This window comes from Drosophila elegans, unplaced genomic scaffold, assembly GCF_018152505.1.
Source record: "Drosophila elegans isolate 14027-0461.03 unplaced genomic scaffold, ASM1815250v1 contig_468, whole genome shotgun sequence".
Taxonomy (NCBI): Eukaryota; Metazoa; Arthropoda; class Insecta; order Diptera; family Drosophilidae; genus Drosophila; species Drosophila elegans.
The window spans coordinates 1,462,102-1,479,065 of record NW_024545855.1 but is presented as its reverse complement, the minus strand read 5'-3'; the positions used below and the strand labels follow the sequence as shown (position 1 = coordinate 1,479,065).

The following is a 16,964-nucleotide window of genomic DNA, read 5'->3' as shown; positions in this document are numbered from 1 at the left end:
ATGAGCCGCGAGCATTATTTTTGACCGCACGGGGAGTGTGTTTGTGCCCCATGGCGACATAAGAATCGACCGGGAAGGAACGAAGGGCCATTCAAAAATATTCCGAAGTGACCCTCCTGCTGAACTTCTGTTCGCATTCAGCTTTAAGAGACTGCAAAGTTTTGCATTTGATATTAAACTGGAAACAAAAATTTGTCACAGAAGTTATATTTCTGCAAGCTGTTTTGTATACGTAATAATAAAACGTAAACTTGGTAAAGAAAAGAAAACACAAAGAAAAAGATCTGTATATTTGTCGTATTATAAAAAGTTTTCTTTTATTTGCTTGTTGTGTAAGAAAAACTTAACTGATGTAAGTAAATGTCGTTTACTAAAAATATGACCCAAAACAGGAACAGTTTAAAGTTGTATACAGTCTTGTATATATATAAGTTTTAAATGCCTAAAACAGGATTTCATGTATGCTTAATTAAAAGTCAGATTAAATATTTAATTTAGTATTTTTCCGCCATCCAAAACTGTAAATTTTTATTTTCACAATGTGTTATGTGTTTGTTGGTTCACTATCACTTTACAAGCGCAACCTACTTTTGGGACTTTTATAAATTCATTTTTCATGCGATATTCAAGCGGTGCAATTTATCCACTTTGTTGAATTTAGGCAAAAATATCTAAATTGGCCTTCAATTGTTTAAAGGAGATAAGAATTTATATGAAAAAAGCTTTTTAACAAAATTTTTAAAATGAACAAAATCTAAGCTTACTATTTTTCGTCCATTAATAAGTCAAACTGTTGTTATCTCGCTCAGATTAGAAGTATACTGCGGCAGTAGTTTAATTTTGCAGGGTTCATCCGTATCGGGGCAAATTAATTGATTCAGATACGGATCGGACTAGGGTCGTTGATCTGTGCCGGCACTAAAAAGGAGTGCATTTGCGTGGCTTGGGTGGATTTATGAGCCTTTCCCTGGGCGACGAATTGCAGCAGAGTTTGTCAACGTTGCGTATACGCCGCATGGGATGGGCGAAGGAAAAATTTGTCAACATTTTCATGCCGGGACGGCATTTGTCGTACCTGACTGTTGTTTATGGTTGTCCCGGTGGCAATTTATGGCTGCCCATCTGGACCTTGTCTAATGACATAATTGGAGGCCAGGCCGACGTCCGTAGTGCAGCTTAAAGAGCAACAAAGAAACTTTGAGGCTGCAATTAATTTACGATTCTTTGTGCGGGAGCGCCCCCATTTTGCAGCCAATTGGGCGTGAGGAGTAGCAGTTGCCAGCTGCCACAAGCTGGGGCATATGTTGCCGCAAATTATAGCCACATTTGCTGGCAGCAGTCGCAGCCAAGTCGAAGCGAAACGAAAGCCGTTAAAGGGGGAGGAGACCCTGAGAAATTTGCCTGAGCCGCTTCATTTGCTCCGAATTGAATTTAAAGTCAGTGCTGGCCATGGCTAGCATCTATTTCACGTTGTGTGTGTGTTCGTGGTCGTGGCGCAATGCCAAGATGTGTTCCCGCAGCCCCTGGTTAGTGGCCCATTACCCCATCTTGCGCCTCCTGACCGCCGCAGGATCAACATTTCCCTTTTGTCCGCTTGCCAGACATCGCAGACTGGAAGGTTTTCACCGCAGCTGCTGCAACTGGAGCTTCCTTTGTGCTGCAACGGCTTAATCCGCTCGCCGGCCGTTTGCATTTCCCATTTCCCATTTTCCACGCTGCATATCGGGGCTGCAGCAGCCATGTGTTTTAGGAAGCTTAATAAGCGGCAACTGGATTAACTACACCCTGCCCAAAGGTTATACTTATTGCAAAGACAAGATCCTTCCGCTAACACAGACATTATATCATTATGAATTCAATTTTTTCAACAAATTTTTTGTCAAATAAAAAATAATTTTTCCCATATGGATTAATAAATATTCAACTTTTTTTCCAATTTTCGTATAACAAATATGTATTATATATATTATACCGCTGACTTGACTTTTTCTCACGTTTACCAAAGCCAATTGGCATTTTCGTTGCCATTGGCAAAACAGCGAGGATATTTCCCAAGGAATGCCCAAATGAATTTAGAGCAATTTTCAATTATTGCACAATCGAAGCGTAAATAAGTTGTAAATCATCAATTACCCGACAAAAAGCAGCCAGCTTCCACCCACGCACTAGCATTGCCGGGCTACAACAAGTGCAATTGCCAAGAAATCGCCAAAAGCGGATACGTGTCCTATCGCATCCCGAAAAGCAGCAGAGAGGAACACTGATATGAGGGCGCTGAGGAGCTGGGGGATGGTAGCTAGGAGCTGGGCGGACTGGGCGGACTGAGCGGACTAGGAACTCCGGCCCAGACAATGGGCAATCGTAAAAATAGCAACTAACAATCCAAAAAGCACTCGGCCACACTGAGACCAGAACAAAGTCGAGAACAGGAGATAAGCAGGGCCAGCTGAGAAGAAAAGGAGAACAAACAGTGCACTGAGAAAAAGGAGGTACAGAAAACCAGCCCAGCCTAGAAAGTTAAATATACAAATTGTAAATTTGTTAAAGTTAAGTCAAATGTTAGATCTCACTTTTTTTTAGTGACAAAATAATAATATAATTAAAGAAAATATTAATAATAAAATAAAATAAAATACTTTTAAATTTCGTTTTTTGTAGGTATATTTTAGTTTTGAGCCATTCATCCATTAAAAAACGCTTTCAAAATATAAATAATAAATATTTAACAATTGTTTATGCTCCCATGAGTATGTAAAGGCATATAAAATTCAATCTTTTTTAATTATTTTTGTAAAAATATGATTTAATTTGTATTAAATTTTATTCCAGTGTCGAGCCTGCAAGTGCTCCTAGTCGGGCAGTGAAAACCTTAAGTAGATAGATATAGAAATGTCTCTCCAATCCTGCTGGCATGTGATTTATGTGGTAAATAAAAGAAGGACAAGAACAAGAACTAAAACAAGCAAGGAAATCAAAACCCAAGGATGTGGGATGAGTCTGTAAGCATATGGATACCGGGATAGGGACTGCAACATGCGACTGCAATTGCAACAAGCAGTAAGCGGCAGGCGGCATTGGCAAAGACAAAGGCACAAGAACGGGCAGCGAAAGGGAGGGGAGAAGGGGCTGAGAAAGAGACGGAAAGACGAAAAGACGGGAGGCAGTACGTCGGCGAGACGGAGTAAAAGTTTTTAATATTATTTCAAGTCTGAAATGAGGGCAATCAGCAAGTGCAATTGTCGTCGAGCGGCTGGCATAACAAAGGAAGCGTTTTTTGGTAGTAAAAGTTGGGGGAGTGGCAGAAGGATGAACAGAACAAAGGCGTCACTGAGATGGATACCAGGAAGGCTCTGCCAATAAACGTTGGGAGCTGTCCCCCGTTAACGCGAAATGATGCATTCCAAACCCCATACCCAATAGCAACCTCTTAAGGTTGCTATATGTCTCTGGGGAAAACAAACAAAGGCCCCAAAAGGCAAAGAGATAAGGACAAAGAGATGGTATGGATGGTACAAGTAGGTAAACGATGTAGTTTCAATTAAGGATGTGCCGGGAAAAGGCGGCTGCAGTGCGCAATGAAGCGCATTGAAGGGCGGGATAAGGAGTCGCTTTGTTGAGAAAGTCGGTGTCCTTTGAGCAACGACTGCGGATGCATAAGAACGCGGTGGTTATTCAGTTAGTCCGGAATCCAAAGTTAGCCTGGCCAAAGGATAATGCGAACAACCAGCGGTATGCACAAATCCCTGCCGAATGAGCGGAACGAATGGAACAGGGAACCATCGATAAGGCGAATGCGTCAAACTGAACTTGTACCACTAACCCAGTTAGTCTGGGGAACAACTGGCATTGGATCCTGGATTCTCGGAGAGGGGGCCATATGGAGCTGGGCCACATGTGTCCTGGCACAATGCGCATCCTGTTGCGAACGCACCCGAAGCTGAAGAAACCGAATGCAAAAACCCGAATACGGTCCACCCCAAAACGAAACGCACGAAGTTTGAATCGCTGCCGCAGAAGTTCGATGGAGCAGTTTGAGCGGAATTCCCAGCAACATTCAAATGTTGAGACTCAAAGATAATGTTGAGACTCAAAAGATAATGAATATGCTATCGCCTCGATTTAATGTGGTTCTGGGACCTTATCGCTTGGTAGCGACACGTTTTCGACGGGGTTACGAGGGGTAACGATCCCACAATGTAGAGCCCACAGTAGGTCTACAAACTCGTCGGCACAATGACGTCTCCCTTTGGCGGTGTAACCTGTTTCTGGCTTTCGCTCATCTGGCTCCAGCTGGGACTCGTCAATGCCGGACTGGAGTTCCTCAGGGTTTTCGTACCCCTAAACCTCGTAAGACTGCGCCAAATCGAAGACGAGGAACGCGAATTTGAGGGCGAGTGCACTCTGGGAGCCATCAGTATTCGAATGTTTGCCTTCTAAGGGCTGTTAAACTTTCTACCTACAACTACGATTTAAGGTCATTGTGATTATTACAAATTATTTTAAGTTGAAAATTGCAAAATTAACAGTTGGTTATAAATAACCAAATATATAAATAACCAAATATGCACTGATTAAATATAACATATCTACTACCAACAAAGTTAATAATTTAATGTAAAGAAAAAGCAAGCCAGTTTCAAAATTTTTGAAAGCTTTTTATTTTTTAAATATAGTCTAGTAGAATAAATAAAGTAGGTTGTGGCTTTATTGAAATTATTTATCAGGTAATAAGCTGCTGTAAGCAAAACAAGTCTGGTTTTTTATTTTGCCTTTTGAATATTTATTATTATGTAAATCAACGACGAAAGTCAATACAAAGTGTTGTACCAAAGCGGGTTTAAGGAATGACAACAAAATCAACGCCTTTATAAAGAACAAAGAAAGGTTGAAGAAATTGCTTACAATCTATATAAGTTAATTAAAAAAAATAAATTCAAGGTCTAAAATTCGTAAGATAAAAAACATTTTTAATCAGAAAGAGATTATTCAAGTTTGTCGAAAAACACAAGTGGGATTGTTTTGTTAAAGCAAAACCTGGCAAATGACAAAGTGTTGCTTAAATATTGCTAAAGAATAATAGATGGCTTAAAGTATTCCAAGCTATAGAAATTTAATTTATGAGTTATACACCTCTCTAGATTGTCCAGCATTGTAGAACTTCGCATTTAATCTTCGGCCAACTGCAAATTTTAATTAAAAATTCATCTCTTCTACGAACGCACAAAAAAGTGTCATTTATTTGGGGCAGAATTCGGACAGCATGGGGTTGCTTATCTTGCGTTGACATACCTTGTCAGTTCATAGAAATATAAAACGAAATTTATGGCCAGTCCGGAGTCTTGGCCAAGTGGTGAGAACTTCTTCTCCGACGGACTAGACTTGCACTGCTTTTTGCCATTTCGCCATTTCTCCATTTCGCCTTTATTGACAGCTGAAAGTTCATTTTCTGTTCGATTTGCGTCCCGCCCCCCCGACTACGGCGCTTCAATAATATTTCATTACGCTGCCTTGGGGTCGGGAATTTATCCATTTGCATAATTCCCTTGTTTACAATTTGTGTGCCACAGAAGAGAGCGATTGACTTAAATGAAGTTACAACTTGGCAGCAGCCAGCTAAGTGAGAGCAGCAGTTGCAGTATAAGAAAATTTATAATATTCAATTTATATGCACTTTTATGCAGTTCCTTAAGGCGTCCTAGGAGTAACAACAAGTATACTCCTCGAGGAGAGCAACAGAAACAACAGAAACAACTGCAACTGCTAAGCTGATAATCCCAGATTTCAAGGCGCCAACAGCTGCACCCACTCAGGCAGAGCCACGCCCCCCTTCCCGCCTGCTACCGCCTCTCTTCCGGCGCTGTGATTAATGAGATTTGTCACTGGCTTCATTTGTATTTTCCATGCTGTTGACTGGGCTAGAAGCCCCTGCCCCGCCGAAGCTCACTGACATGCATATAAATTTCATAAATGCCAAGGAGCCTGCAATTGCACGACGAGAAGAAGAGGACCCCCGACCAAGTGGCGTGTCCAACAGCAGCTGGCCTGCGAATTTGCATTTTCATTATTTTCAACTCAATTTAAAAATGAAAATCACCAAAGACAAACAGTGGCTGGCGGCAGGTCAGGCTGCGAAGCGGAAGGAAGTCGCTTAGTCGCTGGCCTGCCTTATTATGATTCGCATAAAAATAAAAGCCATGGGCTCCTCATACCCCCACCGATAACTAAGTGGCACATTAAATTTACCCGAGCCTATAATTCATTTGCTAAGCCCGCCTCGGATTCGGCTTGAGTTCCGCTTCCATGGCTGGCCAAGATGATCATTAGGACGGGGGCCAAGGACGGCTTATACTTACTGTGTACCCTGTTCCTTGGGCACAGGAAATTCGTCCTGGAAAGGATGCACCACACAGAGCATGCCATTAATGTTGTACACTTAGAATGGGAGTATGTGTTTTAACAGAGACACAACGAACAATTATATGATATAAAAAAAATGCACACGATAAGTAAAGCAGACGGAGACACAAGTATAAAAGTTTTTATTAAATGTTAATGCAACAATTATTTTTAGCTTAAGCTTTTCAACTTATTTTTTCTTTTGATTTTTGTTAACTCTAACATGGATAATTTTATTACAACTTTTTGAAATGTTTTTTAGTTACAATGATAATATATAAACAACAAACATATTAAATACTAGCGATAAGCAATATATTTAATATGATTTTACTCCAATGAAGGATATGTGTGGAAATGTTTTAACCCATTGTTAACCCAATAAGTACTTCCGAATTTTTGCCATATAAAGAAGTTAATGCTTTCTTTCTTTTTCTTTTTCTTCAAACTGTTACATAAAGTTGAAATGTTAAATTATTAAAATTTAATGTTGATTTTTGGGAAATTTACGTTTCAAATGCTCCAAACTTTGTACAACTTATTTTGAATATTAGCATTATTTATTTCTTTACGTGTCTTTTACCTTTTACAGTTTAAACTTTAATGTGTATACATCCGTGATACCAACTTTTTATCCTTGCGAGATACAATTATGTTAGGGTATTATCAGTTTCGACGCCCTGATGGCATATCATCTCATTTTATTCATTCGTCTTTGTGCTTTATTATTATTTTTGTTTTTAGTGAATTTGTAGCTGCATTTCGGGTATCTCCACTTGGTCTCAACTCAGCTCAACTCGGACCGGCTGAGTTATGGTGGGCAATAAATTTATATGACATATAAATGTAAATAATTGAGCAGCGCGGAGCCGCCGTCTAGAGTTGTCACAGCGGTGAGGCCAGTGGCTCAGGGGTTGAGAGAGGGTTTTGTGAGGGGGGTTCAGGGGGTTGTTAAGGGTGGCTAAGGGTGGCTAAGGGGGGCTAAGGGGTGCCAGCGGCTTGTTGACTCTGTGATTGATGTTGGCCCACTCTGCGGCTGCTCACTGAAAAGTCCTTAATGGCCATTCTGCGTCGCGCATTTAATTTAAAGTTTTGCTGCATCGTTGTGTTACACATTTATTGCTTTTGGTTTTTTACTTTTATTCTACAGTATTTGGGTTGAACAACAACCTAGACAGTCAGGGCGTAGAAAGGGAAGGGTGAGGTCATATCGATGCGCAGTTTCTTGATCACATAGTTGATCTGGTCCTGGCTCTTCAGTCCGTAGGCCTCGAAGGGTTTCACATAGAAGCGGCTGATGCGATTGCCCGAGATTTTCATCAGGAACTTGTAGTAACTGGGCCGCAAAGCACGAGCTTCAAGAATGGCCGCGTGGAAGAGCACGGCCGTGAAGAAAGCATACATAATCATGGCGAAATTGGGTACTTCGGGCAATTTTCCCTCAGCACTGCCCCAGTTATAGAAGAGTTGTAGCGCCTTCCACATCAGATACAGGGCCACTGTGGTGTTGGGGAAACGCAGTAGACCTATAGAGCCGATCAAGCCAGCCGGAATGGCGAAGAGAGCATTGTCGTAGCCAAAAGAGTGACGCAGGCTGCATGAAGTTGTCTGTAAAGTAACTTAATTAGTTTAAATAAAATATTATATATTTAATTTCCTATAAACCTACCTTGAAAAGCAGTGAGAAGATGCCTAAGGCAAGTCCCAACTGCAGGGAGCCCTGGTTGAAGATCTGCTTGCGCCACTGCATCTTCAACTGGAAGATCTTGGTGATGTTGAGCAGCAGCTTGAGACCCACCGATAGACCCACGCCCCCTAGAAAAGGTTTCAGGCCACCCAGGAGGGCGTAGGGAGCACAACCTCGCTTGTGCGGACAACTAGGATGCTTGGCCTTGAGCACACGGTCGTAGAGCTGCAGATACGATGAAATGCAGCGGATGTTGAGGGGAGCCTGTCGAGAGCTTTGCGAAGTGGCCACCACGGGAGTCTTCAGCGGACCCTCCTCCTCTTTGCCCACGATCAGGCCCAAGGCCTTGAAGGTCGCATCCTTGGCCACGGTCTTATGAAGCCCCACGCGATATAGGTACATCAGGGCGGTGACACTGAGGCCCATGATGAGCACCTGTGCGTTGGGAATGGATCGCACCAGTCCTCGGGCCTCCAGCATATTCCACAAAGCTTCGATGCCCTCATTGGCCACGTACATGGCCAGTGGAGCACGGCGCTCAGGACGCTCGAAGGCGATGCAGGCGAAGCTGGCCAGGAAGGAGGGCAACCAAGCCACTGTCCAGAGGTAGAAACCACCGAAAAGCTGGCGCAGCAAGCACACAGCAAACACGAAGAGACCTCCATTCATGGAAAGGAATGCGCTCGACTGCAGGATTCCAGCTGCAGTGCGTCCGAGGTCCTTCAGCGAGGGGATGCGTCTCCGCATAATCAGGGCCAACTGTGGGTGGAAAATCAAATGTAATGTTTTTACAGTAAAGGTATTTGGAAAGGCATTCACTAGCAAAAATAAAGTTTTAAATTATTTTCAAGGTTAATTTTACTAATATCAATAAGCTGCAATATAATTTAATAACTTTAAACTTAAGAACTAATACATAACCTTTGCACCTAGTTCTTTAACTTCGTATCAACTCAACTCTAGTGCGTAACTAAGGTAGTTGAAAAATACTTGTTATTTATAATACAAGGGGGGCATTAACTCACCCCATAAACAGTGACGTAGGTACGCAGAGCGGGGGGCATCTGGGAGATCATCATGCCCGCAGCAGCACAGGCACAGCTCGAGGTCCACGGATGATGGTACTCATAGCAGGTGCAATTCAAGGCCATCTCGGCCAGCTTACTTTGGGCTGCCATGATCCACTTTGAAAATCGACTTATGCTCTGCCGTCTACGATTATCGAATTGGCTCCGTCCAAGATGATAAAGCTTATCAAGAAAAGGGGCTTATCGTCGATAGTCCGAATGCGCCACGGAAATGCTCTGGTTATATGTATATTTGAATTTCCAGATTCTTTATTATTCCTGCGTAATTTCAGCCAGAGAATTTCTGAAAAACGTTTATTAAATCTGAATCTCTATGTTCCAAGTTCGTCGATTCCCAGAAATTATTGCATTTGGCATTTCTTGAATCAGCTGTCGCTGGTAATCCACTTAGTTTTAACTGAAGATCGGATGTCGCATGTTTTTACACATAGAAAAAGAGCACATTACATTATTTATTCGTAATGGAAATAACTAAAAGGACAAGTAAACCTTTTGTATGTATAACACAAACCTTTTGAAAATTTGTTTATCAAATGTATAGTATTTAATATTTTCTCCTCCGAGGGAATTACGGTCTGGCCTGGTCGGCCATCAAATACAACTGACTGCCTACAATTAGCCACGATTTGGCCAAGAGTGTTCTGCGTGTAGACGCGCCTTAGAAGTTCCATTCCGTCCGTAAACAGCAAAATAGTGCCCCACAGTTCCCCCGAGTTCCCCAAATGGTTCGGCTGAAGTGCGCCCAGTTATCGCAAACTACACACGCGAGCAGAAAGTTGGCTAGTTGCTCAATGGCGATCGGTTTGTTGACGTTGCGTCACTCTAGCCGGTGTATTTCTTATCAATTTTAAAGGGTCTCCACGGTGTTAGATTTCTCTTAGATGCATAGTTCTCTTTAGAGGAAGTACTCAGTTGCAATAACTATGGTATATTTTTTATCAATTTTAAAGAGGCCCCAGTGTTTGATTTCTCTTAGATGCATATTTCTCTTTAGAGGAAGTACTCAGTTACAATACCTAAGTGACTTTTACCCAAGTCAAAATAGTACGATAGTTATTTAATACTACTTTCGAAAGATCAGTACACATTGTTTTTAAAGTCGTTTCATAATACTTAAACATACGTTTACATAAAACTACGTTTGCCTCCTTTTTAGGTAATTCCTAATCTGCACAAGCTTGTCTGAGAAATGGTTTATTGCTACCATGCCAGACGAAATTTGTGGCTGATCGGGTCGTTAAGGTTTGTTTACGCTGAATCATCTCAAGACGATGGGGATTCCTTATCAAATTTTAAGAGCTCTCACCAGTAAAAGTGTGTTAATTTCTCAAAGCTTAATTTTGTATTTCTCTTAAGTGGCTACTCCAAAAAAATTAAGCTTTTAAAGCTTGAAGGTTGTTCCTATTTTCACATTTATTAACGTTATTGGTTCTTGTTTTATTTATTATACATTAAGAAACCCAATCGTAGAAAGTTTGCATTACAAAAATAAAAATCCAATAAAAAATGTTGGAAACTATTAGAACGTAAAACTTATAACACCCACTTAAGTAAGAAGATGATTCTCAAAAGGTATTCTTGTGATTTACATTTTTGAAAGATTTATTGGTACCAAGTAATAAAACATAATTTACAATTCCACCCATACTAGCTTAGGTTAGTAATCGTTGGCCGCTCTTTGAGCGCGGGAGACTCTTGACGTATATACAACTCGCTGTAAAACACGGATATATGGAGATATAATGGGGCCTCCAGTAAAGCAGACAAGTCTAAAAAATTCCGCTACTGTTGGCTCAGGAGGCAAATGCGAAGGCGGGCAGCGCTGACTTCTCCACAATGTTTAGTTTTTTCATGGTGTCCCACGCCTGCTGCTGACTGCTCAGTCCGAAAACATCAAAGGCGCTCAAATTAAATTTGGTTAATCTGATGGAGAGAAGCGATTCTTAATCGGTTTCTTAGAGCTGCGTGTGCGAACTTTGCTTACCGATCGCCCGAGATGGCCTGCAGAAACTTAAAGTAGCTGGGACGCAGGTTCTTGGGCTCCAGGATGCCCGCATGGAAGAGTACAGCCGTGAAGAAGGAGTACAGGAACAGCATGAAGTGGGGAATGCGCGGCAGAATGCCTCGCTCCTGACCCATAGTGCACAGGATCTGGGGATTTAGTAGGTATTTAACTGGCTTTCTTCAAACATTAGTTTTGTATAAGCGGCTCACCTGCAGCGCCTTCCACATGACATACAAGGCCACCGTGTTATCAGGATATTGAGTGAAGGCCACGGAGGCTATCAATGAGGCAGGAATGGCAAACCTGGCATCATCCCGGTTGAAACTGTGCCGCAGCAAACAGGACACCGCCTACAAAGATGCAATATAATCATGGGCTATTGGTTACAAATGTTGTAAGGCTTGCGCCTACCTTATAGAGGAACGAAAAGCTGCCCATGAAGATGCCCAGCTGCAGGGTGCCACGGTTGAAAATCTGCTTCTTCCAGGCCATCTTCTCATCCGTGATTCGTTTCACGTTCATCACCAGCTTCAGAGCCACCTGAAGTGCCACTCCTCCCACGAAGGGTTTGATGCCACCGATCAGTGAGTTGCCGATGCAGCTCTGCTGGTGCCGACAGCTGTCATGTTTGGCGCGGATCAGGCTGCTGTAGACGCGCACAAAGTCAGAGACAGAGGAGAAGCTGACGGTGGGACGTCGCCGGGTGGGAGCGGGCTGCTCGCCAGGAACTGCTGGACCTGACTTGGCCACCGGTCCCGCCTCCTCCTTGCCCACGAAAATCCGCAGAATGTTGAAGATGGAGTCCTTGGCGGCACCAGTTCGATACAGGTAGAGCAGCGCCGACATGCTCAGCCCGAAGATGAGTGTCTGTCCATTCGGTATGGAGCGCACCCAGCCCCTCGATTCGGCCATCTTCCAGAGCGTTTCCGTGGCCACATTGGCCACGTAAAGAGTGAGCAGCGGACGGCGGGCAGGTCGCTCCACCAGAATGGCCGAAAACGAGGCGAAAAAGCATGGAACAAAGGCCACCGTGGAGAAGTGATAGCTGCCCATCAAGTGCCGCAGTGCGCAGTTGTACAGGATGAAGGTGTAGGCGTTGGTCACCAGGAAGGCCGTCGACTGGATGATGCCGAGCAGTGTCTTGCGCAGATCCTCGCGACTGGGAATGCGGTGGCGCATCAGAAGCGACAAAGCGTACACTATTGTGTAGACCCTTAAGCAGTAGGGTGTGGTCGAGAGCAGGATTCCTGCGGTTGCGCTGATGCAGTGGTCCGTCCATGGATGCTGGAACTCCTTGCAGGTGATGGACAGTGGGTTGATCAGCTTGCTCTGCCCTGCCATTGTGGAATGTAGATCTGTGAGGAGAGAAAAATAAAGGTATTAATAAAATATTCTTTATTACAAAGAAACCAGTCCATAATTTATATTTAGACCTTATCGGAATTGGTAACATTATAATTATGAAAGGAGTCTCTTTTTAATTTATACCACCCAAATTTATAAGATAACCATAGTTAATGTGAATATAAGTTAGTTTTTGATAAGAAATTACCCCATAGGTAGTGACGATAGCAAACATAGTAATCAAACCTACTCATACGCCTGGTACAAAATGGAATATGTTTGATAAGAAACTAATAAATCAAAACTTTCTGCGCGGGTGGAATAATTTCAATTGTTAATCACTGTATATGGGGTGGCCGAGTCCGAGTCCGTTTTTTAACCTTTAATCTTATCTTCAGGCCACGGGTATGCAAGATGTTATTATTTTCCTATCGGTTGTTCCACTGAACTTGAAAATAGCCCCAAAAATAACTTTGCTTTGTTTTTTATACTTCTTTTTTTCGCTGAGGGGGCGGACTGCAACTGCTGCTGGACGGGCCAGAACTGACTTGTTTCCCAAGGCAAACCTTGGAAAGTTGGCTTGGATCGGCGGATTACAGCTGTTCGGTGGGTATCTATGGCAATTAACTGCTGTCTATCGATAAGATACACATACGCGAGATTAGCCGCTGCGGGGGATTTGCCAAAGGCATGAACAAAGGCTCTACATAATCATTAGGATTGGTCAATTTTTGTTGATAAAGGAATGGAGTGAGAAGTGGGATCTTTTAAGGTGATTCATCATTATATACTTATGTACCTGCAAAAAAAAACCAAATAAAGCGCGATATTTGAGACCTTAAGTCAACTACTCATTTTCCATATACAAAATACGTTGCTTATTCGCCACAATGTAATGAGTAATTAGGTGAAATGTTTAATAAGTAATATATAATATACTCTCAAAAAGAAGAATACAAAACCAAACCTTTGTTATGACATTACGACATTGAGTGAAATAAAAGTAGCAGCAATCCACTATTTGATAACACATTACAGCAACAAATTCAAAATCGTTTAAACTTTCTCTCTAAAAATGTCTACTTGGGGAACCAAGGGAATTTTTTTTGATAATGTGTCATTACAATCAAGATTAACCTTAACCTAAGACAGACTTTAGATTAAAATAAATTTGTTTAGGGATTTTAAAGTCGAAATTTGAACGAGTTCCCTCATTATATTTTAACCTTAGGCCCCGATATAGCGATTTGCATGAGGTCAATGTCGATTCGAGACATTAGCGCAATCTTACGGAGAGTGCTATGAATAATACCCAGTACTCCGTACTGCTAATCTGTATTATCGAATGATATAGAGAGGTACTTACGATTCAACTGCTGGACACTTGACGGCGGGCAATAAACTGAACAGTCGGTAATCACCAACTTGATTCGAGATATGGGTTAGTGCTGACTTTTTAATGTGCTGCTTAATATTTGTCCAGATTCGAGATTGCTGCTGGCGTTACGACGTTTCCAAGTTCCGGAATGAGAATTTGACAATGTGTGACAGCTTACGTCGAAATCCCCGAATTGTGATTTGGGTGAACAGCCCTGATTGCCCCGATTCCGGATCCACTCGACATCGAATGAGAAATCTTGCGAGTTTAATGGATAGTGGATAATGGATGGTGTTATATGGGGCGGCGGCAAAGTCCAACAACAACAAGTGGTTGGGCGGGGTGGAAAACACTTTCTGCACCCACTGCCTTCGAGCAGCAAATGCTGCTTGTCTTAGCAGGCCTTCAGCAGCATTTTCCCACTGGCCGCGCGACTTTTATCACTGTTTTATCTGCCTTATTTTGACGGGAATTGCGCGTTTTGTAAACAATAATAAGCAATCTGCTGGTCATCGGCTGTGCTGCGCCCGTTTGCCTATCGGTAATCGATATATCGTGCCGAGAACACATGCCAGCGAGTGCTGTAGCAATCAGCTCTTGGCTGTCGAAAATAGGCGCGAATTTGAATTGCTGGCTTGAAAACTTATGAGCTTGACAAATTTTGTATATTTTTATAAAAATGTTTAACTCAAAGTACATTTTTGTAAATGCATACATTTCAATACAATAAATCAAGTGTTATTTAATTAAAATTTATTTAAAATGTCACCGTCATTTAGCTAAAGAAGCCAAAGTAAGTAATATTTTAGAATAATTGTATAAAGTATCTAATTCTAATAAACCCATATTTATGGAAATTACATTTATTAAGCTAACTTTACTTACTTGATATGTTAATGCAAATAGAGTTCTCACTTGTTCCTTATTAAAATCACACTTTCAGCCAAGAGTGAAACTTAATTGGCTGAAAATTATCTAGACAAGCTAATGAATCTGCTTGGGCTGTCTACCCCTCCCCTCCCCATCCGCCACCAACGCTCCTTTGCGTCCTGCCGCCCACGCGTGCCTCAAATTTTCATTTGCGAATCCTGCGGCAGTCTCTGAGGCCACAATTCGTGCCACAACCATTATCTCAGGCTGCCTGACGACCAAAGCACTTGGCCTGCCAAATTGTTTGCCTTTCGAGCAGCAAGTAGACTCCGCCAAAGACTGTGGCTGTGCCAGTGCAATCAATTGGATTTCGGTTGTAGTTCATAATGTGTATCTGTGCATGTCTCTGGCTGAGCTCTTGTTCAGGTTTCAGACCTCCACTTCCATTTCCATTTCGTCCTTTTCCTTCTGCTTCTTTTCATTTACGCATGCACTGCGAGAATAAGAACTTATTAATTTATGTATGTAAATCTTTTTTAAAAGGACTCTCAAAATTATTATCTTCAACAAATTAAAAGGAATATTAAAAACCTACTTTTTTAAAGGCAAAATTTAACAAATTAATTGCAGACATTATTTATTAAGTCAGAACGAATTTACTCTATCACAAACTTAACAAAATTCTTTATCGAAATATCTGTAGCACTTCAGGATTTGTATTTATTTTTAATCGTTAGGGAAATACAAAATAGTTAGCACCATCTAGAGAAAAAGATTACCTTAAAATTTTAGGAATTGCTGCTTTATTGCTTAAAATTACTATATGCTATAAATTATTACCTTTAAAAAACATAAATATTTTAAAAAACCTGAGGTCTAAAATGTGCATTAATTACGAACTGTTGGTTAAATGTCAAAATATGAATTGATTTAACTTAGTACGCAATTTAATTATAAACATATATTTTTCCCAATTTTCCCCAGTGTATTGACACGGCACTGTGGATATACCAAATATTTCGTTATTGTTTGTGGCTGCTCCCACTGCTGTTGCTGTTGCTGTTGCTTTTGCTTTTGCCATTTACCTGTGGCATGGCTTATTTTGAAAAGCCAAAAGCGCTTAAGTAGTTCATTCAGGAGAAGGCCTAAGCAGATGGGGTGAGTCCTGTCCGGATCCTTTCCTCCTTTGTGGTCGCCGCGTAGCTTCACTTCTGCTGCTTGCCGCTCAAATGCTTAGCGAAATTGCGGTTGCTTTGTGTGATTCGCTTGTTTTTGCCTTTTGGCTTAGGCAGAGTGTCGTTTTTTGGGGGCGGAGGCGGAGGCGAAGGAGAGTGCCATGTATATCAAATATACTTTACTCTGTCAGGACCTGGCACTCACTTAATTTACTCAAGGTGTTTAGCGGGTGTCCCTGTCCCTGTCCCTTTGCCTTTCCCTTTCCCTGTCCCGAAATAAATTCCTGTTTCTGACGTGTCGTTAGGTAAGCACTCAAGCGGCGAGCTCCCTTATTGTTGTTGCTTATCTAAAGTTGCCCCGCTTTCTTTGGGGTTCAATTGGCAATTAGCCCGGGTGTGCAGACCAGGTTGCAGGTTGCAGGTCGAGTGCAGGATAATTGTGGAAATTGCTGGCGGGCAGAGAGGCGGAGCACACACACACACAGCACCACACACAAGGACCTTGTGAGCTGTCAATCCGGCAGCCACTTAGGAATCAATTTGTCCAGCGAGCCGTGCGTTTAATATGCAGCGAGGCTTCAAGGAACGGATTTTCCGAATACTCAGCCAGCTAGGGGTTGGGTTTTCATTGAGTTGCTTGACCACACAGGACTCCGGCATTTATAGACTTGTCTTGGGCTCATTTATCCTGGTCCACAAACCAGCCGAAGCCCAAAACCCGAGACCCGAAGCCCGAAGCCCAAAACCCAAGCCCCTCTGGCATGGCTTAATGCGGAGGTCCTGTTCAGGATGCCGCCTGCATGTGGCCATTTGTTTAGGCCCCCCTTTTCGAGGGTATGTGTGTGTGTGTTTGTGTGGTTGCGTCCAAATGTGTTCAATTAAGCGGTAATAAATTGTTCATTTGCTCATTGGTGCGCACGGCCATTACAGAAACAGCAGAATCGGGACAAGGATCTACGGCCGGAGGAGACATTGTCGTCACTGTAATATTTTATGCGGACCAGGACCAGGACCAGGACCA

General features: G+C 42.3%; 3 protein-coding genes across 4 annotated transcripts; 1 reads left to right on the top strand and 2 right to left on the bottom strand.

The window, feature by feature from the left end:
- Positions 1-4,194: 4,194 nt before the first annotated feature.
- LOC108143956 lies at positions 4,195-4,558 on the top strand. The gene has a single exon (XM_017268554.2). The coding sequence runs from the start codon at positions 4,234-4,236 to the stop codon at positions 4,435-4,437; it is 204 nt and encodes a 67-aa protein (XP_017124043.1). The 5' UTR covers positions 4,195-4,233; the 3' UTR covers positions 4,438-4,558.
- Positions 4,559-7,499: 2,941 nt separating this feature from the next.
- On the bottom strand, positions 7,500-9,802 carry LOC108143954 (transmembrane protein 135-like). The gene is made up of 4 exons (XM_017268552.2): positions 9,683-9,802; positions 9,109-9,568; positions 8,066-8,842; positions 7,500-8,004 (listed from the first exon to the last, which is right to left on the bottom strand). The coding sequence occupies exons 2-4, from the start codon at positions 9,259-9,261 to the stop codon at positions 7,567-7,569; spliced, it is 1,368 nt and encodes a 455-aa protein (XP_017124041.1). The 5' UTR covers positions 9,262-9,568; positions 9,683-9,802; the 3' UTR covers positions 7,500-7,566.
- Positions 9,803-10,755: 953 nt separating this feature from the next.
- LOC108143953 (transmembrane protein 135) lies at positions 10,756-14,410 on the bottom strand. 2 transcript variants are annotated; one of them, XM_017268550.2, is made up of 5 exons: positions 13,887-14,410; positions 11,588-12,531; positions 11,386-11,526; positions 11,156-11,322; positions 10,756-11,094 (listed from the first exon to the last, which is right to left on the bottom strand). In XM_017268550.2, exons 2-5 carry the CDS (start codon positions 12,515-12,517, stop codon positions 10,965-10,967), a joined length of 1,368 nt encoding a protein of 455 aa, XP_017124039.1. In that variant the 5' UTR covers positions 12,518-12,531; positions 13,887-14,410; the 3' UTR covers positions 10,756-10,964. The 2 variants fall into 2 exon arrangements, with proteins under 2 accessions (XP_017124039.1, XP_017124040.1); XM_017268551.2 differs by lacking the exon at positions 13,887-14,410 and adding an exon at positions 13,012-13,068.
- Between the last annotated feature and the right edge of the window lie 2,554 nt (positions 14,411-16,964).